The sequence below is a fragment of the Notamacropus eugenii genome, chromosome 3 (assembly GCF_028372415.1).
Source record: "Notamacropus eugenii isolate mMacEug1 chromosome 3, mMacEug1.pri_v2, whole genome shotgun sequence".
Lineage (NCBI taxonomy): Eukaryota > Metazoa > Chordata > Mammalia > Diprotodontia > Macropodidae > Notamacropus > Notamacropus eugenii.
This window is the reverse complement of record NC_092874.1, coordinates 5,986,138-6,012,991: the sequence shown is the minus strand read 5'-3', so window position 1 is coordinate 6,012,991 and position 26,854 is coordinate 5,986,138. Positions and strand designations below refer to the sequence as shown.

At 47.8% G+C, this 26,854-nt stretch overlaps 1 protein-coding gene across 1 annotated transcript in view; it reads right to left on the bottom strand.

The window, feature by feature from the left end:
• The window catches only part of SCIN (scinderin), a 55,984-nt gene that overhangs the window by 21,558 nt on the left and 7,572 nt on the right, over nt 1-26,854 (bottom strand). The window contains exons 3-4 of the mRNA XM_072650799.1: nt 23,610-23,771; nt 13,616-13,765 (exon numbers count right to left, since the gene is read on the bottom strand). Coding sequence (XP_072506900.1) covers nt 13,616-13,765; nt 23,610-23,771 — 312 coding nt within the window. The remainder of the gene's footprint in view (nt 1-13,615; nt 13,766-23,609; nt 23,772-26,854) is intronic.

Here is a 26,854-nt window from a genome sequence, read left to right as displayed (position 1 = left end):
CCTGCCAGAGATTCAGTCACAGGGTCACAGAATTGTTGCCAGCACAGACCTCTGTCCAAAGTCACACAGGCATCTTCGACTCAGCTGAGATGCTGATGCTGCCGCTCCAAAGTCATCACACTCACCACTGGGACACACTGCTTCCAAGAGCCACACATATCCCCTTCCCCACTGGCACTAGGTTTTCTTACACACTGTGTAAGACCAGGAGAACTCTTAGACAGCTTGTCACCCTTTGCTTCAGCTCCATGTACACACAGGACACAACATGCAGTGCTCACTCAGTCTTAGATTCACAGACTGCTTACAAAAGCCCTGTGGTTCCCCAGGGGTCTGCAGCCCATTGGAACCCCCAGTCTAGAGTAGTGGAGGATGTGGGCAAATGGCAGAGATCCGGGGTTCTGTGGTGGGGCATGTGACAAGGACAAGGGTTTTGCTAGCTAAGCTATCACAAATATTTGAACAAAGGGAAGGCCAACAACAAACAGTTCTCAAGAAAAACAAAGGCTGTCCAGGGAGTCCTGCCCAGTCTGAGTCTCAGACTCCCACCCTGCCTCTGTTGCCCTCTCCTAAAAAGAGCTGGAAGGGACCCCAGGACAAGCCCCTCCTTCTGCCAAGGAGGAAGCTGGTGCCCGGAGGCAGAGCCAGTCCTCCCAGACTGTTTCTTTGCTCCTTGCTGGGATGTTTTCTGTTGCTCATTGCCATGGGCCAGCCTGGTCTGGGGTTGCCCCTCAGTGTTCCGTCCTGAGCCCAGGGGCCATTTTTAGATCATATGGTCAGTGCACATCCACTGTCTCCTTGGAGGCTCACACAGCCCTGATGGTCTCTGCCATTTTGTAAGTGGGGGAAATAAGGCCCAGGGTGGGGAAAGGGAGAACCAGGCTCTCTGACACCCCCAATGTTGTTCCCTGGTGCCACTCCTGTGGATTCTTCCCAGGACCTCTATTTGAGGCATAGGTCCAAACACCCATTCTTCATTCTCCAGACTTAGCCATCAGATTCCTGTGTGGGTACCTCCTTTCCCCACCCCCTGATGCCTTCCCCACTAGCATGTAAGGTCCTTGAGGGCAGGGTCATCTTTCTTTCAGCCTGTCTTTGTATTAACAGGCCTTAGCACTGTGCCTGGCACACAGTTTACAAAGTTGGTTATGATTGCTTCATGTGTGTGACCATTCTGGCCCCCTTCAAAAGCCCCCCACAGTCTGTCCCCAGGGCCCCTTTCTCACCCATGGTCACCCTTTATCATGCCTGTTAGGGCTTGGTGAAAGTCAAATAAAATCACTTTCTAGACAATAAACCCACCAAGTAATTAATGGTCAGGGAGGTTGGCAAATGGAGGTGTGTAGATGAGGACAGCAATGTTCACCTTAAAGGAAGAAGAATGTGTTGGCTAGGCTGAGTCAAGGAAGGCTCTTTGGGGGAGAGGAGGAATTGTGAACAGGCCCAACCCCCTTGGGCAAGGGTCCCATAGGTGGCATGGTCTGCTTTAGAAACTCCCTGGTCACCAGGGTTGTGGCCCAAGGATGCCCCAAAGTCTCAAATAACCCACACTGCCCTGTCAGAGAAGATAGATCCAGTCATTTAGGCCAGGTGGACCAGTGTAGCGCAGAGCTACTCAACACTGCCAGAGGCCCAGCTTGGGAGCCAGGATGGCCTCTCCCAGGGTCCAGGGCTGAGTCAGTGGAGACAGAAGCACTTTGAAAGAGGCAGGCGTGGGTCTGGGGGGAGTCCACACTTTCTGAGAATTATAGTCTTCCTAAACTGGAATAAGCTCACTAGGCAAGGGTGGTTTAATGACCAGTGAGGAATCTTGTTTCCATAAGGACTGGACTAGACAGGCCCAGAGCTGCCTCCAGGCACTGAGTCTGACTCCAGATAATGGTTCGGCTGATGACCTGGATGTGATCCAATGTGACCACAATGGACCACTAGGTAGGCAGGCTTTAGCTGGCTTGTCCTGGGATGTAAAGTTCCTTAGCTCTCCCTCAGTCACCTACCCTGTGTACAGCCTGAGGGCCCCACCCTCAGCAGCAGCAGCCTCCAGCTGGTTCTCCTGGAACTGTTTGCCAAAGGCTACTAATACAGGGCACTCTCCAGAGGGTGATAGAAGATCTTATCAGGAATGTCACAAGTCTCTGGTTGAACTTGGGTGTGCCACCAAGGCACACCCATTGACCTCTAGATCCCAGCAGCCTATGGTTAGCTGGCTTGTGTCAGCTCAAATGCCACTTATCTCCAGGATGTGTCTACTCCACTGTGGTGGGCTGAGGCACATGGGGAGAACCCCCAAAACTGGCAAAAATATGGTAAAGGTCTTGTCAAGCTAGACAAGGAGGGAGTGGGAGGTAGACTGGAAGCCATGTGAGGCTTTACCTCCATGTGCTCGATGCTAGCAAACATTGTAAAAGCTTTTAATTGACAATTGCTGAAAGCACAAACAAACAAATGGATGGATGGGGTGAGTGTTTGACTAAAAAAGGAGGCTGGCAAAATACCTCCTTACCACTACTCCTTGGGATCCCTTCCTCCAGGGCTCTGCCCTAAGACTTCTTCCTCCATGAAGCCTTCCCAGATTCCCATTCCACCCTCCCCCGGAATTTTCAGATTTTCTTCACACTGCAGGGAACTCATTCCTGAAATTAATTTGGATCAAAGCTTCCGGAGTCATGTTGTGGTCCCACCCATCCATGCCCTCTGGGGCACAAGCTTGTCCTGGTGGCCTGGGACTCTTCTGTCCATCTAGCCATACTGTGTGGCACTGGGCCTGGTACACAGTAGGTGCTTCATAATCACTTTTTAGTGGGATATAGTCTGTCTCTCTGAATAAGGAAAACCTGAACACGATACTGAGGTGGCCCTGAGAAAAACTGCCTGATGGACTGCCCAATCAAGACTGCTCTTCCCTCTTCCGGTCTATGAGATCATACCCACCAACTTCACAGGGCAATGATGGCAGGGAGGTCCTGTTGTTTTCCCATTTGATAGATGAAAGGCCAAGTCAGAGAGAAGATTAAGTGACTGTTCTAGGGTCACACAGCTAGAAGTGTCTTGTGTCCTCGTGACTCCAAGCCCAAAGCACTGCCCACTGCGCCAGCTGGCTGTCTGCATGACTAACCATATCAATTCAACGTTGCAAAGTTTCTAGAGCTAGGAAATTCCAGAGAATGATTTCAGGATGGCATCTCTGTGGGAAGAAGATTTTTATCTCTAGGACCCCAGGCAGAGACAGGGCTCCCAGGGAGGGAGGGGGGAGAGCAGGGGGCAGACAAACATGAGTGCATGCTCAGGAAGCTTACAGGCTAGCTCTCTGACCATTCAGAAGCAGCCAGAGCGGTAGAGTGGCAGACCATGGGCTAGACTGTAACTAGGGTGTAACTCTGTCCCTGCCTTCCCCCCTGCCTGCCCCGGGTTTGTGCATAGCACCAGATTGGAGTCAGGAAGATTTCAGTTCAAATCCAGCCTCAGACACTAGATGTGTGACTTTGGGCAAATAATCCCTTACCTTCTTTTGGCCTCAGTTTACTTAACTGTAAAATGGGATAATAACAGCACTTCCTTAGGCTGTTGTGAGGATCAATTCAGGAGAATATGAGGAGAAAGCAATTGTGAGGCATTAGCACAGTGCTGGGCTCCTAGTAAGCGCTAGGATGATGCTCCTGTCTAGCATCTCCAACCCTCCATCTGTAAAATAGCAGGGCTTCCTTCTACTTCCGATAGCTTTGATATTCAAGAAACCAGAACGGAGACTGCCATTTTCTAGGATGCCGTCCTCTGGGGGGCTGACTTCCTTACTAATACTGGGGCATCAGGTCCTTCCCTTGTTTCCAGAACCTCTTAGGATGCCCTCCCCTCACCGACTGTAGCTCAGACTAAGGCTGGTGTCCTTTCTTCTGTGGTCAAAGGCCTTGTTGTTCCCAGGGTCCCTTTAACTTCTTCTTTACTAACCACATCCCCATGTCTTCATGGCATGAAGTGGTAGAGAATCGTCCATCAATGCTCTTGATGCCTGGCCTTCTTAGCTGACAGCCTTCTCATTCCTGCTCAGCAAATGCTCCTGCAGAATTCCCTCCCTTGTAGTCAACACCCAGGAGTTTCTCCGTTTGAACGCCTAATTCCCCCGTAAATGGCAAATGAAAAAGCCTGGGGCCTGGCTAATCAGGCGCTTATCTAAAATGCTTCCTGTGGGCTTGTACTCAGTCTGGGTGATGAGCTTATCTCCCTCTAGGAGACAACCTAGACACTCAGCATGATACAGTGGGCAGAGCCTGGCTTCAGAGTCAAGAGGACCTGGGTTCAGGTTCAACTTTGCATGACTTTGGACAAGTCACTTTTCTCATTGCAAATGAGAGGGCTGGACTAGAGGCCTCTGGGGCTCCTTCTGGCTCTTGACCTGCGATCCTAAGAAAGTGGAGACAGAGGCCTCTCCTATCCAGGCTGATCGAGCCCAAACTGACCCATGGGGTGTGAAGGACAGCCCACCAATTCAATTCAACAAACCTCCAAACACCTATTTTGAGAAGCCACTGGGCCATGGGAGAATAATACAAAGACAAAAAACATAATCCTCCCCTCCAACAGCTTGTCTTACTTGGAGAGGCAGTGGGGGATCCACATGTACACAGCTGACTGGATACAAGTACTTAAATTCGTCTCTGGTTGAATGCTCGGCCACACCACATTTAGTCTGGCTGCCCAATGTCCCAGGGACTTTCCAGGGATGCCAGAGGACTATTCACCTGTCCTGGGACCAGCTCACCTTCTTCTCTGATCACACATTTCCCACCTGCCATGGCTCATTCCAGTTCCTCATTGGTCATGCACTGCTTCCTGCTCGCCCAACGTGATGCCCCATATCTCAAGGGGATTTCACAGCACCCAGTTGGGGTGAAGTACAAAAATGGATGGACCCCTGCCAGGGATGGTGAAGGAAGGCAAAGTGCCCTGCCCTGCCCACTCTGATTCCTCTGCCAATCTCTATCTTCCTCAAGGGCATTCCTTCCGTTGTACTTCTTTCCTCACACCAGGTAAGCATGCATATGTATATGGTGGAAGGGCATCCCCACAGGACATCAACTATGCAGGTATTTCATGTCAGTCCTGCTTGGGACATCATTTACTTTCCTCTTTTCCCTCACAATCAAAATGGGTCTATTAAAATGCCCACATCCTCTGCTTCCTCTGACATCACAGATGCCCAGAGCTTTGTGGGAAGGAAGAGACTGATATCTCTTGGTGGAAAGAAAAACAGAAAAATAGACCTGGGTCTGCTGATCTACTTGTGATTTCCCTTTAAAAGGTGGTGGAAGTGATAAAGGGACTCTTCTAGACCTGTCTAACCACCATGGGGATGTGGTTAGTAAAGAAGAAGTTAAAGGGACCCTGGGAACAACAAGGCCTTTGACCACAGAAGAAAGGACACCAGCCTTAGTCTGAGCTACAGTCGGTGAGGGGAGGGCATCCTAAGAGGTTCTAGAAACAAGGGAAGGACCTGATGCCCCAGTATTAGTAAGGAAGTCAGCCTCCCAGAGGACGGCATCCTAGAAAATGACAGTCTCCATTCTGGTTTCTTGAATATCAAAGCTATCGGAAGTAGAAGGAAGCCCTGCTATTTTACAGATGGAGGGTTGGAGATGCTAGACAGGAGGTGACTTATTTTAGGCCACATGAGAAATAGGCGATAGAACCAGGGTCTGACCCAGACTTGCACTCCAAGATTCAGTGCTCTGCCCATCATGCTCTAATCTCTAAGTTAACAAAGTCTCTTAAAAGATGCATAAGAAACAGTGGTATCCACGCATCACCTACATCAAATTGCTTGCCCTCTCAAAGGAGGTGGGTGGGGAGGAAGGAAGGGAGGGAATTTGGGACCCAAAGTTTTAAAAACGAATGTTAGAAATTGTTTTATATGCAACTGGGAAATAAGATAAACAGGCAATATGGTGTAGAAATCTCTCTTGACCTCCAGGAAAATAGAGGGGAAGAAGATAACAGAAGGGGGGATGGATGATAGAAGGGAGGACAGGTTGGGGGACAAGGTAATCAGAATGCATGCTGTCTTGAAGTGGGGAGAAGGGAGAGATGGGGAGAAACTCTGGAACTCAAAATGTTGTGGAAGGGAGTGTTGAAAACTAAAAATAAATTGCTATTAAAAAATTCAAAGAAGTAACGGTGGCACCTGTGCATCGTCGCCTCGATCGAACGGCTTGCCTTTTCAGTGGGGAAGGGGAGAAGAGGAGAGGCAAGGAGAGCATCTGGAACTCAAAAACTGTACAAAGCCAATGTTCATCGTTTTTACATGTCATTGAGGGGAAAGTAAAATGTTAAATTAAAAGAAAAACAAAGAAATAGTGGCACAAAAGACGGGTTTCAACCTGTTGCCTTCCATGCTCTCCTCTGCTCATCAACAGTGGCATAAGCTACAACAAAGGAAGTTTCCAGTTTGCAGTTGGATCAGAACGTCATTGAGCAGCTAAGCAAGCCAGACGAAGGGTGTGGGAGCTTATAGGAAGGGCTGAGGGCAAGAGCACAGGGCGGGTCCTTCCTCTCAGGCATGTGCAGCCTTGGACCTCTCTGGATCCCAGGAGTTTCATCTGGAAGGGCCACCTCCCCTGCCTATCCCAGGATTACTGGGAGTTCCAGAAGAGAAACCGAGGCTAAGCCACTTGGTTAGCTGTAGAGGAGGATGCCCCTGGGAAGGTTGAAAAGGTGTGCTAAGCATTGTTCCCATCAGGGACGCAGAACTGGAAGCTCCTCATCATGGCTGTAACTTTTCAATGATTTACTAGTGAAACAAAGGAGAGACCCCACCCCCAGGGCTGGAATAGTTTATGGGGAATAAAGTCGGAAAAGTAAAATTTCCATATGGAACCAGAGTCCAGAGCTCGTCCATGGGGCCTGGGCCTCATTCAGGCTGAGCTTTTCTTTGGATCACGAGGTCACTTGGAAGGGACAGAGAAAGAGCTCCCTCTCTAATAGTTGGGACCAATGGTGAGTCATCTAGCCTCTAACTGCAGACCCCAGTGACAGGGCTATAGCTTGATTTCTGCCCACCAGGGCCCAACAAGCAGGCTCCTCTTCCTCAAAGACTCTTCTCTGATCCCAGTCCCTTCAAATGGTCTCCACCAGACTTGAGCTTGATTACCCTCCTCCTTGTGCCCTCTGGCTGAGCACCACTTTCCTATACTGACACCCAAACTGAAAACAACATGGCAGGTGTCGTCCAAAGGTACTTGGTACAGCCAAAAACCAGCCTTCTTTCCTATGTACCTGGTGACAAGAGCATAGATTAGAGCTGGAAGTCATCCAGTCCAACCCTCTCTCCTTTTACAGATAGGGAAACTGAGGCCCAAAGAGGGGCTAAGAAGTGCTAAGGCCTCTGACTCCAAAGCCTGAATGCTTTCCCAGCTGTTAGCAGGCAGCTTGTCCATAGATTAGTTGCACAAACATTACCCAGTGTAGGTGAGTTAAGACGTACAAAACAAAGCAGTCAGTGGGGTCAGCACTGCAGGAGAGGAGAAGGGAAGAAACCAAAGGGATCCTTATCACTGACTCTATTTGGACCAGAACTTCTGGCCCCTGCAGTTGTCTGAGGCACTTCCTTCCATTTCCCAACACCCCACACCAAGGCAAACCTGTGCTAGGAATCCCGGTGAGCCCTCTGCCTTACCAGGGGACAGGTGACCAGTGGGAGGTAGGGCACTGAGGGAAGGCTGCCAACAGGCCAGCCCGGCCAGTCGCAACAGCAGACCCGTGTGGCTGGGGGGCAGCCAGGAGGCTGGTGACCTCTTTAGGGGAGTTTCTGAAGCAGGGATTTCCTAAAGCAGAGAAGTAACCTGCCTTGACCTCGTACACATAAGCACAGAATTTAGATTTGAAAGGAACACTAGAGCTCATTATTTGGTCCAAAATTCTCAATAACAAATGAGGGAACTGAGGCACAGAGAGGTTTGTTCATTTTTGCCATGTCATAAACAGCCAGAATTCCAACCCAGGTTCTCCCAATTTACGTAAAGCTCTTAGTAGGTATAAGTACGGTGTGTGTGTGTGTGTGTGTGTGTGTGTGTGTGTGTGTGTGTGTGTGTGTGTGTATGTGTGTGTGTGTGTGTGTAACCAGCATTAGCTGTGGCATGTATGTAGGTGTGGGCTCAAATCACTCATTTAAGTGTCCAAATATCTTTTACGTTTGTAACCTTCTCTAACCTTCTGGAATGACAGGTGTTCCAGGGGCCAAGCAGAGGTGTGTGCTGGTGTGAGCAGGCCTTGCCCACCCCCTTCCTCAGCGAACACATCATCTCCCCCATCAGAATGGATAGTTGTGGAGGACAGGGCTTATTCTGCTTTCATCTTGACCTTCACACAGAGAAAGTACTTAGTACTTGCTAATATATATGTCAGTGTGTTCACGAGTCAGTATCCAGGCAGAATTCAAATTCAGTCAATGCTGATTAGCACCTACCATCTGTGCACCTTTGGGTCACATCCCTGCTGCCTACTTTCAAACATGAAACCATCAGAGCAAAGACTACTTGGCCCTGGCATTCAGGAAAGAGGCCCTCCTACCCCTGTCGTCCAAGGGAGCCTGGGAACAGCCTTGCCTGGCTCACTGGTCATTCCGCAAACACACACTGTGCACCTACTGCCTTCTGTTGGGCACAGAGAACCCACTGACAAGGTGCTCCCCAGTAAGCCCCAGTGAAATGATGGTGCCAGGGATTAGGGGAACACCAGCGAAGTCTTCCCCTTCTTCCCAGTTTGGAAGGAACAAAGCAATCTGCGCACAAACCCTAGGACCTGCAGGTGCATCTGGGTAGTTTCGGTTCAGTTTCATCAGGGGACATAGGACAAATGGAAGCGTTAGACATGAGGCCATCGCAGCGGGGAGGCATTGACATGACTGCCTTCGAACCCTTAGAGACCACAGACCCCTCATCAGGTTCCCCAGCAGACTCTTAACATCTAATCACACAGTTAATGACCATGGGCAAGAGACCCAGAGGTAATGTCTGGCTTCTTTATTTAAGACCCAATAGCTTCCACGTGGACGTTACTTCTGTTCTTTACCTGATGATTAAACTAAGAAAGAGTCCTTCCGTCCGAAGGCAAGAACTAGATTTGGAGAAGGTTTGGGCTAGCCAGCATCAGGGGCCAAGGGAAAGCCAGGATGGCCAGCTTTCACCTGCTCTATTGGCAAAGACCACCCACAACCACGGAGGTGGCCGTCTCCTCTCAATCCCTCCTTTTCACCACCCCAGATTCACAAGAATTCACACCGGTGCCCCTCCTGCCACCAGACCTGTACAACTATCTTCATTCCCATTTTACAGATGAAGACCATGAACCACTCTGGTCATGGGGCTATAGGTATCTTAGCTAGGAACTGAACCTCCAGGTCAAGGGCTCCTTCCATTACATAGCACCAAAGCCTCCATGAGACATGGTGATAATAAGGGGCAGCTCCCATGGCTAAGCTTCTCTGTGGGGAGCCTATGAAATGCCTGAACCCTGGGAGGGAGAGGCGACTCTCATCCCATCCCCCAGCCCCCTGCTTGGAACATAGCTGATGTTTGCAGAAAGGTTCTGCTCAGCTTTAACAGGCAGATGTGGGCTCCAATCAGCGGAGAGGGGTGCATCCTCAGAGCCAGGGCGAGCTCTATGAGCCAAGCCTCTCCCAGTCTGGAGGTCCTCAGAGGGCCTCCAGTCTAGCCTCAGAAACCCTTTTTACAAGAGACCAACAGCCTGTGCTTGAGGCCTCCACCAAGGGGAAAACTTACTTACCCCCCACCTCCAAGGACAGCCTAGCACCTTAGACAGCGCTCATCCCTAAACCAGCCTCTTGGGTAATTTGGCTCCTAGTTTAGCCCTCTATGGTCAAATGAAGCTATTCTGGAGCATCTTCCATGTAAGTCTTCGAAACATTTAACAACGCCTAGATCTTCTCTGCTCTAAAATTCCTCCCCCAGGGGCCAATGTAAGAGGAACAGACCATGACATAGACTTCTAAAGATTTCCAAAGGCATTCAGAGATATCCTTTCACCAAGGAGGAGGAATTTTGGGAGAGATGGATGGGGACTGAAAGAAGAGACCAGGAGACCTCCATGGAGGAGGCGTCCACAGGAAGCTCTGCCAACCTGAAAGTGTCCTCCAAGCATCAGTGACCATGATGATGGTCATTACTCAATTAAGTCTGAACGTGGCCCACCCCCTTTACAACATCTGTAGTCTACGTCACAGCCACAGGCTCAAGATCATGAAGCACTGCAAAGTCCTGGGGACCTGGGGGGCAGTGGAGAGTGATGGGGGGTGTGAGGAGACAGCAGGACACAACTCAGAGTGACCAATGGGCAGGAGGTGAGAAAAGGCAGACCTGCAAGGGGAAGAGGACTGCTACCCAGAAAGCACGATCTAGACCCCCTCAGTTACTGACTAGTCAAGTCATGTCACCTGCTCAGTTTCTTGGTCTGTAAAACAGGGATAATAATAGTACTGCACCTAGCTGGCAGGGCTTGTGTGAGGCTCAAATGAGCTGATGCATATAAAGGGCTTTCCATAATTAAAGTGCTTTAAAAATCTGAGCCATTGTGATTCTTCTGATATTATTAATTATTATACCAATAGAGGAAGGTTCCACAACTCTGAGATCAGGCATCTGTTAAAGGAAAATGCTCAAGATGTGCTAATGGTCCTTCCTCAATTAGACCCCAGGTCCCTTGGAAGAAGGGACCTTGTTGACCACCATCTTTGTGTCCCTGGGGGCCTCCTATGCACTGGGAGGTACATGGTATGCCTCTGTAATAAACAGATGTTCATAGGGCAGGGAAGGAGGAACAGATGGAGGAGGGGGAAGGGAGAGGGGGCAGGAGAAGTAGAGTATTTCAGACTCTAAGAGGAGAAGCTTCCCCACCCCCACTCCCTTCAGCTGTGTTACAACACACAGAGCCCCAGGATCTGCTCAGCACCACCCCTGGGGTGTTTGCTCAGGCAATGGTTTTGGCCTTGGCCAGTAGACCGAGAGACCACAGGACCAAGTTTTTCCAATTTGGAAAAGTACAGCCCAGCTTCCCTCATGATTGTGTTTGGCCATCTGTCCAGCTGCTTCCTCTTTCTCATTTCCAACACAGAACTTTCAAGAAATACTTTATCTGGTAAGGTTTCCAGAACTATTTCTTTTTCCTGAAAAATGACCCAAGGATGCTCCACCCATCAGGAGGCTCCGAGTCCCTCATTGGTGCCAGAGAGTGGATTTTAAGTCCAGGGGGATGGCAACATGCTTCATTTTCCTTCACTTTCGTTATTTGCTTTTCACCTAACAAAAGGAACAAAGGACCCAGGAAACATATTTCTAAATAATTTATATGCCGCTGAATTTCACAGGCAAAGACAATGTTTACTGTAAAGAGGGAAAAGCGTTGGCTCAACAGGAAGATCATACAGAGAAGCCAGGTAGAGAGGCCAAGACTGAGGGATGGCCATGAGAGACAGGTCAGGAGAGCTCTCAGAACCTCAGCTGGGCTAGAGGGGCCGCTATCAGCTCCGTCCTCCTCCCTCTCACAGGGTTTGAGGACTGTCTCCAGATTTAGGGGAGCAGTCGTATTAATAGGGTAGGGATCCAGGGAAGGGTCCCAGCTTCTATTGCTAGACTGGGCCAGAAGAGGATTATTCTCATCAGATGAGTTTCCTTACTTGATTCCTCACAAGAACTCACTGAAGCAGATGCTACTGTTATCCCCATTTTACAGATGAGGAAACTGAGCCAGACAGGCTAAGTGATTTGCCCAGGGTCACCCAGCTAGTGTCGGAGGGAAGATTGGAACTCACACCTTTCTGACTGAGTACAGTCAGGCTCATGAGAGAGCAAAGGATCCTTCTGGGATTTAAACACCAGACCCTCAGCCATCCTGGATGGTCCCCTTAGGAAATGATCAGCACCTTCCTAGATTGGGGGCCCAAAACGGAATACAGCCCTTGGGATGGGCGTGGCCAGGGCGTAGAGGAGGGAAACCACCACCACCCTGGTCCTGGACTCTGCCCTTCTCCAAACGAGACCTAGCAATTATAACCACAACGATATAAAGGCAGTAAAATCATGAATATTAGGGTTTCTGTAGCCCCCTACAGCTGGAGCCTCACAGCAATCCTGGGAGGTACGGGCTATTATTCCCATTTTACTGATGAGGAAACTGAGGCAGACAAGCTCCTTGCAGCTAAATTACTTGCCCAAGGTCATACCACTAGTAAATTATCTCAGCTCTTCCTTCTGTTGGCTCAAACTGGGTTTGCTTTCACTAGGACCTTCTGATCCATACTCCAGCTTCACTCCTCTTCCTAGCTTTTACTGAGGAAGCTCATTTTGTTTTAAAACTTGAGCTTAATTACATGGTATTGCTATTAAACAGGTTATTCCATTTGGTCTCATTTTTAAGTTTATATTGAGATCTTTGCGATTCGGCATGTTGCTCAAGGACTCAGCTCTCTCTCTGTTTCTCTGTCTCTGTCTCTCTCTGTTTCTCTTCCTGTCTCTGTCTCTCTCTCTTTTTCTCTCTCTGTGTCTGTTTGTCTCTCTCTGTCTCATTCTTTCCTCCCTCCCCCACCAGCGATGTGTCACAGATACAAAGGTGTTGATATTCATTTCCACAACGTGGATTAAAAAATGTTAAAAAGACCCAAGCCAAGGACAGATCCCCAGGGCAACCTTTTGGAGACCTCCTTCTGAGACACCACCAGAAAGTCAGTAAGTAAACATCTGGGAGCAAGTTCTCCCTGGCTCTGGCCCTTTGGCCAGGTCCAGGGCTACCCAATGACATCCCTGTGGCATTCCCCAAAGAAGGACCTTGGGCTTTGCTAATATCTGGCTAAGCCGTATCACAGTGTTCTCCACCTGGCAACCCTATCACAACTCACTAGGTCCTTGTGACCATGGCTTCAAGTTCACTAACCACCCCATTAATAACATTCTAAAAAAAAATGTTTTCCCAGCAAACAAAATCAAGCTCGACGGACTTCCTTTCAAATGGCTGAGGTCACAAAAGCTGCCTTGCTAACATCACATCCCTCATTTATACTTCCAAGTTAATCAACTGAAAGAGCAAAGAGAGGACAGCAGAACAGCTTGCGGGTGGCGACCCCAAATCTGGGGAGCAGCTGGCAGTGGGATGTAAGGGAGTGATCAGAGGTGAGTCTGGAAAGGGGGGCTGGAGCAGATTGTGGGGGCTTTAAGTGGCTAGGTGAGACTCAGACTGTGGGAGCCAAGGCAGAGCTGAGAGCAGGTCAGTGACGTGCCCTAGAGAGATCCTCCTCATCAGACACCTGGGGCAAGGGTGGGGCTTGAACTGAGGATGCTCGCAGGCCACATAATCCAAACCTCATTTCATGAGGAAATGGAGGCCTAGTCCGAAGGGCCCTCCAGGACCCCAGACAGGCAGTAGCAGAGGTGAGCCTGGAAGCCCCAGCTCTATGCCTCTGTCTTTGCCAGTCAGGGTGGAGAGGAGAGCAGAGCCTCAGCAGTGGTAGCTGGACCACCCAGGGGTCTTTCCTCCCCAAACATAGGAAGCCCCCACACTGGGAACACACATAGCTCCCACTCCCCCATAATGCCATTGCACTCTCTCACCAGCCTACCTGGAGGACCTCGGGGGGCTCATTTCCATCTTCCACGATAATCAGTTGAGATCGTCCTTTCCTCTCAGTGTCCCGAATGTCCATGGCAACTTGGTTGGCCTTCAGACGCTCATATTTGTTACAGAATGAGCCACACCACTGGTAAATTCCCTAGGAAACCAAGACAGAGACGTTAGCTGTACTCAGATGGCACTGGGTCTAGAGACCACTCCTAAGGTTTAGACTTTCTTAGACCTGAGGTTTGGGTGCCTAACATGCTCCCCCTGATTTTCAGAGGCTAACATACTGGGATAGGCTGACTACATTACTCCTAGAGACCAAGTCCAAACCCTTCCTTCTGCAGGTAAGGAAATGGAGGTTCAGACTGGAGAGGGACTTGTCCCAGGCTACAGAGAAGTAGTCAGGTCAGGCTTCACACTGGGAGTCCTTGGCCAGCCTACCTAGCATGCCTTCTAAGATGGCATCAGCAGCCTGGACACAAGCCCCATCACTAGGCCCCCACTTTCAAGCCTGAGGATCCCCATGTTCATTAAGGCCAATGTCACCTCTTCTTGCTAACCCCTCATGTTCTCAACAGTGCCCAGGGTTACTCAAAAGACCTATTCAACAAATCCTGAAGTGATCCTGGCTTTGGCAATTAAAAAGTCAAGATAAGACCTCAAACCAAATCAGATCTGTGACATGGTAGTATTTCATAAAATTGTAGATCTGTTAGGGGCCTCAGAGATCTTGGGGTCCAACTATTTGACTTTCCAGCTCATTACTTGAAGCCCAGAGAGCTTTGGGGATTTGCCTACAATCACACAGCTCATTCTCGTAGAATTGTACAAGAGTGGTATCAAATTCAAACAGGGGCCATCACGTCATATGAAGTGATTTCTGTGGGTGCATGTCTACTTGGAAAACTGCAACCTAACATTAGTGTATTTTTAACTGTTTCATTAAATATTTCCCAAATAGGCCTACAGGTTGCCTGTTTGATGCCTCTTTTGTACAGTAAGAAGAGATAGATCCTGGGGATGGGGGGGGTGGGGAACAGCATCTTTTTCATGAGTCAAAATCCTTAGAACCAAGTTTCTAAGGAAAAGAGCTTCTGGCCTCCCCTTTTTTCTGTGCAGCGTCAGCAGAAAGGGGATTTTCTTTTGAGGAAAGGAGCAAATCATGGTCAGATCACAATGGGGCAGAGAAGGACCCCAATGGCCAAAGGTGGCCAACACCTCGGTCTCAGAGCGTGTGTGTGCCTGCCCTTGTCAGAAGATATGGGAAAATGGAGCCTCGCCAAGGATGTTCGAATACCCTTCATCTTATTCTGGACCACAGAGCTGACCCAGTTCTGGCCCGCTTTCACCATTATCCCCAAGGGGGCCAGACCCTTTATAGAATGAGCTGTTTTTGTAGAGTTCTTTAAAATAGTATCTTTCAGAGGTCAAATGGACAAGCAGCCAGATCAAGCATCCACTGAGCTAAATATATATTTATGTATCTGAAGGTTCTCTTTCAATCAGTTTTGATAGGGGGAAAGCAATGGGAGAGAGAAATTACTCCCTACCCATTTAAAATAACTCCTCTCTGGGGGTACTGACATTTTAAAGGAGTTCCTGCCCAGCCCCCAGCCCCCACCTTTACATAGTTTAAAAAGCAAGCTTTAACACCTAATTATAACCTTGCCCTTGGCATTTTGTGGGGTTAAACACACAAAAAACAAGTAACAAGGAACTCTGTAGTAGGGCTGGGAACAAGGGCTTGGCCCTCTGGGCCACCGGCTTTTCAGCCACATACAAAAATGACTCATTGATGCCCCTTGCTTTCTTGGGTGGCCTCCATGATGGGTAGGGCTATTCACTTGCTGCTGAGGCAGGTATCTGCCCACAGGTCCCTGAGCCCTAGGAAATCCTGCCCCCGGACTTGCCCTAAAGGCAGCTCAGGCTCCTCAGGGTTCCAAAGCTTCAGACGTTGGTCATCTCCAAGTCTCCCCCTGAACATCCCTTCACTGGGGAGTTGTCAACCAGGAGTCAGTCCCTGAGAAACTAAGGTTGAGGATCATGAAGAAAGTTGACAGCGGACATTTGTGGAGACTTCAGGTCTGCATATATCTGTATCAGACTGAATGGTGATGGGGCAACTCTCTCTCCTGTGCCTGTGGTATGCATAGATTGCCAATACATGTGCAGGTACTCCCCACTGCACCCCCTCCCCCCAGGAATTATGGGAAGCTTTTGAGAAGACAGAAGGGGTATGGTCACTGGAGGGAGGAGCTCACAAAGCCCCCCAAGGAAGGTCTAGGCCCTCAGGGTCTTCTCAGAGGCAACCTCTCACAGGCCCTCCCTGCCTCCCTTCCTCCCAGGCTATACGGGCAGGTGGGTGACTCTGGTGAGTGCGTGATCCATGCCTTTCATTGACTATGGGATAATCAAGGATATAGGGCAGTGACGGTGAACATGGCCAGTCAGGTAATGGTAACACACCAGAAAACCCAGCTTGGCCTTTCAACTCTTCTGTTCCACTTGTCATCTCTTTATTCAGCACCTTTTAAACACCAGAACCTTTCTTAGGTGTGCAGCCCAGAGACAAGGCTGAAATGGGCCCTTAAGAAGCTTACTCTGTATTTGGGAGGGGGCTCAATGTGCACATAAAAAAGCCAAAATAAAATGTAGGCTGGGTCAACTCAAAGTGATTTCTGAGAAGAGGGGCGGGAATCAGAAAAGGGGGCAGTGCCTGAACTGAGCCTTGGAGAGAGCTGAGGTATGTCTAGAACTATCATTCCCCTCATCTGTGAGTGTGTGTGTGATGTGTGTGTATGTGTATGTGAGTGCTATGTGTGTGTGAGTGGTATGTGTGTGTGTACTTGTGTGTGTATGTGTATGTGTGTGTGCGTGTGTGTGGTGTATGTGATGTGTGTGAGTGTGTATGTGAGTGCTATGTGTGTGTGAGTGGTATGTGTGTGGGGTGTGTGTGAGTGTGTACATGTGTGTGTATGTGTGCGTGTACACATGTGTGTGTGCATGTGCATGTGCGTGGTGTGTGTTCTGAGTTGTCTTGGGCTGCCGTCTAACAAAGCCCTACAGTGCGGGACCATAAGTGTGTGTAGACCTATTAGTCTGGCCACCCCAGACACTTAGTCAATTCACCAAGGTTTTCAGTAAGACCATTTCCGGAGCAGTGTCCACACAAAGTCACTCTGTGTTCCCCAGTGTGAAGGCAGGGTTTTTTTTAAGTTGCAAAACAACGATCCCCAGTCTTTCCTATAAATTACCACCCCTCAGGCCAGCAGAAGTGTAGGAGGGGCAGCCTGAGAAGGCTGCATGGGAGGGGCCACATGGAACACACAGCACCAATCTACTATCCAGACCACCGGTCTATAATTAGCATCCGGGAGAGGCACATTTCAGGGGCTTCTCCCCTTCCACACACCCTTGGGAACCCATCCAGCATGGAAAATGCAAAGCAAACATGAGTCTCAGAGCTAGTGGTGATAGTGGCACCATGATGAACCAACACCAAACTTTATCTTTTCTGGCTAAAACGGTTTTATGACAGCAGGCACCGAGGCAGCTGAGCACAGCAGGAAGAGCACCAGACCTATTGAGAAGCCAGCAGGGTCCAATCGTCCCTCCGACGTCCCCTAGCTGTGTGACCCTAGGCAAGCTGCCCCTGGCCTCCACATCCTTATCTGTACAATGGGGCAACAGCAGCACCCACCTCCCAAGATTGTTATACAAATAAAGGGGTGTAGAGTGTTCTGCAAACTTGAAAGTTCTAGCTTTGAACAAACTTCAGTTCAATCCCAAAAGCATTTATGAAGCACCTGCTGCATGCGGTCACTGAGCTGGATCTTAGGGGTACGCTTCCTCCTGCTTCCTATGGGAATGGGGGGGCACTCTGTCCAGTCCACCATCGCTGGGGGACCATCTGAGAAGAGAGGGAAGTCGGAGGAAGAGCTGCTTGCATCGAGGCAACACAAGGTGCCTCCAAGGGGGAAGACGGAGAATGAGCTCGGGATGTACGAATGATTCAGCTGGGAGAAAATTCGCAGCCATAGAGAGCTAGGTTCCAAGCACTATGCTGACTGCTTGAGATTATCACGTTTGTTCCCTGCAGAACTCTGGGAGGTTGAGGCTACGAACACCCCCATTTAACAGAAGGTGAAATGGAGGTTCCCTCACTTGCCCAGCATCATGCAGATAATAAGTATCTGGGTCTTCCTGAACCCAGGCCCAGCACTCTGTACCACCTACACAGGGAAGTCCACCCCTCGCTTGTTTGCAGTTGATGAGAGCAGATAAGCAAAGGCCCTTTTCCTCTGTCAGAGTGGTCGAGAGCGCCAAAGTCTTTATCCTTACTGCTCATCAGTATTTGCCCTCTGCCATGGGCTGGGGAGGAAGGAGAAACAAGAAGAAACTCTTGATTTCCTGAAACTAGTTGGGACCATGGATGTTGCTGGTTCTTGGAGTCTCTAGGGACCAGTCATGAAATCAGTGGCGGGCCAGAGCCCTGCCCCAATGCCAACCACATTTAGAGGTTTGGGGAAGGTGAGTGGATGGGGTCATTCCAGCCCAAGACCGTGCGGGTACCACATCCAGTCTTGGGCTTCCCCTGAGAAGCCCAGAGTACAGAGAATTCACAAGGCCCCAGGAAGACAGGCCCTCTTTCTGGAGGCCAGAAGTTCTTGTGGTTATTGGGTGGAGGTACTCAGTTATCACTACCCATCCATGACTTTATCAGTGCAGATACATTTGACCCCAGTGTAGATCCCTGATCCTCTGGGATTTGGTAAACAGCCCTCAAGAACTCAGTGCCCCTTCTACCCCCAAAAAGCATCTAAGCTGGTAAAGAGTCCCTCTAAAACTAGCTAGACAGGTTCTCAGAAAACAGATGTATAGTCTATTGTGGGGAGGGTATTTGAGGTCATTCTGTATCATTAGGAATTATTAAAGCTTACACCACTGGCATGATTTGGGGAATCTAGGGTCATCTCTTTTCTGAGATTTCTAAAGACCCTGGTAGAGAGAATGAGTAACTATGAAATAACTGGAACTGTTTCCCCTTAGCCCTACCCCTACCTGCCTGACCACTTCTCTTCAATCTCCTTTGCTGGTGTATCCTCAATGTTCTACCCTCCATGTGCAGGTAAACCCAAGGCTCTATCCTGCACCCCCTTCTCACCACACTGCCTCACATGGTGACTTCATCAGCTCCAGTGGGTTTAATGAGCATCTCTCTGCAGATACCTCTTAGTCAATAGATCCAGCCCTAGCCTCTCTCTGAGCTACAGACCTACATCCACAACAGCATGTTGGACGTTTCCAGCCACATGTTCCCCAGGCATCTCAAACTCCACGTCTATGAGGGAACTCATCATCGTCTGCCAAGGCCTCTTCCTAACCTCTCTTTCTATGAAGTTACCACAATCCTTTCAGTAACTCAAGTTTGTGAGTACAAGAAAAATTATTTCTTAATAATTTATAATAATTAATTTATAAATAAATACATATTTAATAAATTAATAAATTAATTAATTAGTTATTTCCAAATAAATAAATAATTTATGATAAACTGTTTGGGAAAATGTATTATGTGTTTAAATCCCACTTTATGTGATTAAAGGTTGTTCACACCCAGAATGGCACCTGACCCCAGTAACTCTAGGAATGCCTGAGATACCTACAACGCGTTTCCGATTTCCCCAAATCCTGAACCCATCCAAAGTATTCTGGCTTGGGGTTATCACACCCAGGAGATCCTGAGGGCTCCAGCCCGAGCTTCTGTCCTGGGTTACAGTTATTCACTTCTACCTCAATCTACCTCACTTTACGGCTACCCTCTTGACAAAATTGCTTCACTGCACATGTGGGGTTCCTGTGTGGGAAACCTTTGTCAACATCCCCTATGATGTAAATCCCCCAGAATCTGGGGAGGAGAGGAAAGAGCCCCTCCCTTTCCACCTTCTCTCCTCTACCAAACAAGGTCATAAATTTCTTTCTCAAACTTTCCGGTTGGGGGTTTGGGGATCGCAAACAACACAAGCTTGGTCTTCCCTTGACTTCCACCCTCACATCTAATCTTTTACAAATCATCTTGTCGAGTCCACCAGCCCAAAATACCTTCCTTTCACTCATGTGGCTGCCACCCTCTCTCTGACCTTCACTTCTCACCTGTTCATTTGCTTCCTCACCTCATTTCTCCCCTCTCTAATTCATCTTCCACACTCATACCACAGACATTCCTAAAGCGCAGCTCTGACTGCATCACTCCCTACCACCAACTCAGGTTTGGCATTTAAAGCCCCTTCATAAGCTGACTGGAGGCTACTGTTTCTGGCTGAGAGTATGACACTCTCCTTATAGCGGACCCAGCCTGCTTGCTGTCCTCATTTATGATACCCCATGTCTCCTCCCCAGACAGGCCTGGAGGACTGTTTTCTCACCTCTGCCTTACAGAATTCTTATTTCTCTTTAAAGCTCAGCCTCAGCATAATCACCTCTAGGAAGTTCATCCCTCACAGCTCTGCAGCTGGGATGCTCGTCTTCCTTTGCATTTAATTTTCTAAGTGTATATTGTTACTCTACCTGCCCCCCTCCCTCCCCCTGCAGAGAATATAAGCTCCGTGAGGTCAGGGACCATTTGACTTTTTGTCTTTGTCTCTCTGGTCCTTAGATAGCACCTGTCACAGAATCTGTGCAAACTGAATTATTATTAGTAGAGTTAACAGTTACTGCACGCTCCATGGATGGGCAGCCTCATGAACTGGTGAAGGCTCATAAGTCTTTGAGAAGAGGAGCTCAGGACTCCGCATACTCATTTCATAAAGGAAAAGCCTCAGGTTGAGAGAGAAGCCATATGCCTCCATAACCTGGTTATCAAGATGCAAGACAGGATTCACATCCGGGTCTTTTGAGTCCACATAGACTGCCCTTCCCTCTCTACTATGTCCCATGGACGGTCTCTGTATTAGTCAGCAGACCTAAAATGGCTAGTGGGTTTAAAGGCCTGTCCATTTCTATACTTTGACCAGTACTTAATGCTGGTCTAGTTCTTAACACTGACTGGACCTTGTTCTGAGCTCTTCTGAGCCATAAAAGGCCTCCAAATCCTCAGTGGGATTTAATTAGCATCTCTATAGAAAATTAGCATCTCTTCCACAAAAAGGAGACCCTGGTCTTACTCAGTACTAAAATTCTGTTAATTCTGAAAATCAGCAAACCATAAAGAAAGAGTCATGAACTTGGAATCAGGCAAGAGCTGGGTTTAAATTCTGATTTCAACATTCACAGAAGTTCGAGATCTTGAATATCAATAAATTTAGGAGTTTTCTCCTGGACCAGCCTATGCTCAGTGAGAATACAGTCTGGTATAATGGAAAGAATGCTGCATGTGTCATCAGGAGAAGACCTGGGCTTGAATCTCAGCTTTGACACTAAGAGCTACACATCAAGGGACCGCTGAGCACTGGGGCCCATAGAAAGCACTGGCAGCTGCTGAAAAAGATACCCCATCTCCTCCCACAAAGACTCACAGTGTTTGTCCAGTTAATATTTACTGAGTGAGTGATTGAATGAATAAATGGTGCTGATAGGAAAACAAACAAATAATCTTGGCCAAAGACTGACCCCAAGACCAAGCCAAAAAAGGAATATTGCCTCCCAGTCTTTTGAGGTGTGTGTGTGTGTGTGTGTGTGTGTGTGTGTGTGTGTGTGTGTGTGTGTGTGTGTTGGAGGGGGCATGAGGTGGGGCTTCTCTTCCAGTCTGATGAATGGTCAGGTGCCACCCTGTCTTTGCTACATGGGAACTGGCCTGACAGGCCTGGTGGCAATGAGGTCCTTCCACGGGAAAGCAGATAGCAAGAGATTGGAAGACAACATTGAACTTTGATGAGAGGCAAAGATTATGCTGCCATCCAGTCCTGTCCCATCTGGCAGCTTATTTCAGAATCTTTCACATACTGAGGAGGAATCTCAGGGGCTAAGAGAATGAAGACAACAGAGAGCTACTTGATTCTCCATTGTCTGTTGGTTTGGGGGGAGCCCCATTTTTAAAAAATCCCTGAACATCATGTGCAAAGGATGTAAAAACATTTCTCAGTCTTACAAAGACCAGGTATAGAGGATCATCAAATGATGGAGGCAGACCCTTGGTTTTCTAACTGGATCTGGGAAAAGGTAAAAAGCCTTTGAAGGTCTTCAGGGGTTTACAGTGAAATTATTTGGGATGAAATTGCCTCTTTTCCCCATTCTTGTGTCACCCCCATCAACCCTTTAAATAAAAAGGGCAACAATTTTGGTTAAAGTCATCTTATGGCTCATCTCATCCAGCCACCCACCCAACTGAATAATCCCTTCTATGATCCCTTTAACAACCAGACATTCAGCCTCTGTTTGAACGTCTCCACTGACAGGGCACTCACCACTTGTGGACTCTAGACACTTCCAGCCATCACGCATGTTTAAACAATGACACTACCACCTTGGTCTAATGTTTACCTCAATGACTTATTTTGTAGATGTGACCCCAGTTAACCTCTCTAGGCTGTCTTCTTAGGGCACTGATTGAACTAAATCTACAAGTGCCTTTCCAGCTTTCAAATTCTATGACTTTGAGATTGAGGAATTAATTATTCCAGGGAATTTCAACCTTTGAAAAGGGGCCAGAATAATTCATTAGAGGCTGCAAAGTCATTTGTGCCAATTGAGTACCCCACAAGCAATCCATGAAGCCAGGAAACCCCACTGAGATGGCCAAAGGGCTGAGGGCTGCTGGCTATTCCATGATATTAATGATAACGATAAGAATAAGGAAGGTACATTAATGTTTAAGGCTTTCAAAGAGTTTTCTGAGCATGTCCCCTTTGTCAGGGACAAAGGCAAGGTTACCACCTCCCATTTTATAGAGGAAAAACTGAGGCTTAAACAGGGGGAACAACTTGTTGAACATCACAACATCACTCAAGGAGTCTAAGTCCAAGTCCAGATTCAAACCTACCTCTCCCTGACTTCAAGTATAACATTCTCCTTCCCTAGCAAGGTGGTTTCTCCCTTTTTCTTTACACTCCAGATAATTGTGGTTGCATGATCTGTCTCAACACTCTATTATTTCTACCACTGAATGCCTTAGCCATCTTGCCCCTCTCTGCCAACAGCCAACGCATTCCCCATGGCAGCCAGAGGTCGTCTGTGGAGACAGGTATAGAGTACAGAAGAGATCTCAAAGATTATCTGAACCAACAACCCCCTCATCATGAGAGGAATGCAATTTTCCCAAGGTGAAGGAGCACACCCAAAACATAGTTAGCAATTGTACCCAGAAGCTCAGATTCCAAATCTAGCCTTCCTAGATATAAATGAGGAAACCCCTGACCCTGGTGCTCCATATCTCGGCAAATGGTTCCTCCAGGGAGCCCGCAGAGCTCAGGGAACCACTGCTGCTCAAGGTCTGTTTTCACCCAAACTTCAGAAAAGACAAAAAGTGGAAACTATTAGTCTTGGCTTTCATGGCTTCAGTGAGTAAAGTAGAGGAAAACATTTCAACAAAGAAATTCTTTGGGAATGGCCCTCAATTAGGACCATCTGGCAGGAGCAATCACATTTTTTTTAACTATTCAATGAGAACCTTTGAGGTGACAATGGGAATTCTTTGCTAATTCTCCCATTCTCCACCCAAGTTTTATTTATATTCCCTCACAGAAGCCTTGGCATAATGTCAGTTAGGCTGAAGGGGGACTGACCAGGGCCACATTAATGGAATAATTCTACTCCGAGCTGGTTTTTTCCCTTTTCTCTTTCAGGATCCATGATTTTGTGGGTGGGGGTTCTTGTAGGCCCCTTCCCCCACGCAGATCACACAATCCCTTTCTCATTTAGGAAGTCTGCTGTTGCGGCTGAGCCCAAACATCATCGCTCTATGACCAACCTAACCATGGCTCTTCAAACTCAGCAAAGCTGGCCCTCAGGTGACAGATGCACAATACATATTTTCTAGTCCCTCATAGTGACACACTCACCAGTCCAAGATCAATGATGAAGCAGTCTCCCTTGTTGAAGCTGGCCCAGCTGAAGGGCACCTCTGTGGCACGGACCACACGGCGGCCCTTAATATGCAGTAGTCTCTGAGCAGTCAGGTCATTTGTGACAATGTGATTGAATCCAGATGCCACACCTCCAACCTTAACAGAAAAGGACAGGGTGGTCATAAAACTGGTGAAATGAGACTTCCACCTTACCCTTTGACCCAGAGATTTCAATGCTGGTTATAGACCACAAAGAAGACCAAGACTGAAATGACAAACCATGCATTGCAATCCCCAGTATGGTGGCAAAGAACTGGAAATAAGAGCGTAGGAGTCCTCTGACAGATGAGGAACTGCTGAACAAATTAGGTTACACAAATATGAACAGGACATTCTTATGCTGTAAGTAATAACAATCAGAAATTCTAAGAATCCTGGGAAGACTTGTATGCCCTGATGTCTAGTGAAGAAAGAAGAACAGGAAGAATGATATGCATAATGACTTCAATCGTGTAAGTAAAACAACCCAGAAAGGCCACTGAACCTCCGTTAATTGCAGGGACCAAATTTGACCCAAGACAACAGATGACACCCACCTTCATTCTTTTGGGAGTGAAGTCAAGGACCATGGACAGGGAACATCTAATTCACAGTCTCTCCTTCCTCTCCTTCCACTCCTCAACCCTTTGCATTCTGGCTCTTCTTAATTGCCAGATCTGAACATCACTGATCCTCATTCAACTCTTTGCTGCATTTAACATCATGTGGCACTTAGGGGCCACAATGGATAGAGTGCTGGTCTGAAAGCCAGGAAGCCCTGAACTCCAATCCTGCCTCAGAAACTTACTGGCTGTATGACCCTAGGCAAGTTTAGTTACCTATAAAAGTGGACGTAACAATAGCATGTACCTCACAGGTAGGTGACTAAGAGGATCAAATGAGAGAATATATGCAATATATGCAAAACAGTTTGCAAACCACTAGAGAAACTCTAGCTATTATCACCATTAACTGTCTTCTTTCTCAAGTCGCTCTCCCCTTTGAACCTGATTTCAAATCCAACCTCACTTACTAGCTATGTGACTCTGGGCAAGTCACATAACTTGTCTGTCTCACTTTCCTCATCAGTAAAATGTGGATAAGACTAGCACCTGAACCTCTCCAGATTACTTTGAGGATCAAAAGATACAGTACTTGTAAAGCATATTTAGCACTGGACCTGTACTAAACCCATCCATCTATCCATCTGTCCATCCTTCCTTCCTTCCTTCCTCCCTCCCTCCTTTCCTTCCTTCTTTCCTTCTCTGGCTTTTCATGGCCCTGCTTTCTCATGGTTTTCTTCTTATCTGACTACTCCTCCAGAGACTATTTTAACTGCCTTGGGAAGGGATTTGTTCAACAGTCTTTTCTCTATTCCATGCCCAGGTCCAGTGGGAGCGGGGCAGTCTGTTGGGATGTGACTGTTATAGAACAATAATAACTCGCATTTCTGTGGTCCCTTCAGTTTTGCAAGAGACTGTACATGTTATTTCACGGGGAAAAACAAAAAAGTTTAAATTTTTTAAAAAGATCAATTACCCAACTGGATAAAACAAAGAGGTCTTAGGATACCAGTGAAAGAATTGCAACTGTGATAAATCCATTTCTGACTGAGATGAAGCTCCTTGGCAAACCGATCCCTTGCTTGGCTCTGAGATTTAATCTTTTCAATCTTTTCTTTCCATTTCTTCTCTTTAAAAGGATTCAATGTCTACCGAAAGACCTCAAAGAGTCAAGAGGTTGGCAGCTCTTCCTTTGGCAGAACCAGATCCCCTGGTAACCTGAGCCATGCCACGGACAACCAAATCTGGGAGCTCTGCTGGATCTCAGACATCCACCCAGGTGAGGTCCAAGGTCCCAGGCAGGGAGCAAATGCACAGATGTCACCCTGAAGGCAGGATGGAGAAGCAGGCACCAGCAACAAAAGGGCAGCAGAGCAGTGCCTTCTCTCCCCATCCTCTCTTCAAGCATCTTTTCTCTCTTGAGCAAAAGGGAACAGGGCATTTGCTTTACTGCCTTGTCCCATCAGGGGTGTCCGAGCACAAGGTTTCATGCTACCTGTATGTTTAAATCCTTACATTTGGTGGCCCAACATTTCCCAGTTGATGTTGCTCCACTAGAAAACACTTAGCTTATTACCACTCACCACCTTGGCCAACTCTCTCCACAGCACCCAGCTAGGCTACTGAGACTTGGCTGATTCTCAGTCACAGAGGAAACTCTGCTCAGACACTTGAGAGAATCTGCCAAGTACAGTACTGATTTGGTATTTGGGGGGCATCTGTGCACACTAATTCTTTGAATTTTAAACTAAGAGCTCACTTGCTGGGGTGGGGAGAAACAAGACAGAGCAAATGGTTTTCTGGTCTTGGATGTTTTCAATGCTCCCTTATCTCCACACATGCATATCTCCACACATATCAAGTACAGCTGTTGTTTCAGATACTGTCTACTGTTGCATACTTGGTGTCCGATAATTTCTGATTAATTTACAGGGCATGATTTGAGCTCTCGCCAGAAGTTTTTATCTATGGAGTTTCCCCTTCTTGAGGAATTTCATGTTGGTGACTAAGGTATAGACCTCAACATGGAGTAAAGCTAGTCTATCAGCACGCCTGTCTTTCAAGCAGATGCTAAGCAGGGCAGGACAGCCTGCTCTTACCAACAGCCTGCAGGATCCCATGCGACTCAGACTTAATAGGTTCACTTGGTCCATGTGATGGGAGCATGATTTCACGTGTTGGAAGTGAGGTATAAAGGGAAGAGAATTGATTCTGACCTTCTGAGGTTCCTTCCATCTTTACTTCAAGAAGCCAAGACCCTGAAACACTGCTCAAGTCCTTCTTTATTTAGGAAGGATGGAAAGAAAGGTCAAATGTAAGGTCACTGATGCTTTAAAATGATAAATAAGCCAGGAGATTGTGGCCTTGTCAGTTGGTTGTCTGTCTCTACAAATAGATGGCATGTGGTCTGGGTCTCAGAGTGATCAGAAGAGCTTCTGGGAGGACTGGCTTATGCTCTGATTACTTAAGATTGAGAAAATCTTAACTAACTGGGTGTCATCATCAAATTTTCTAACTCTGCTAATCTTCTGAGGCTAAAAGGAGACATTCCCAAAAAAGCTGACTCTCACTTAGAATCACATAGATTTCCTTGGGGTTTAGGCTTTCAACAACCCCACAAGACATAAAAGGTTTCTT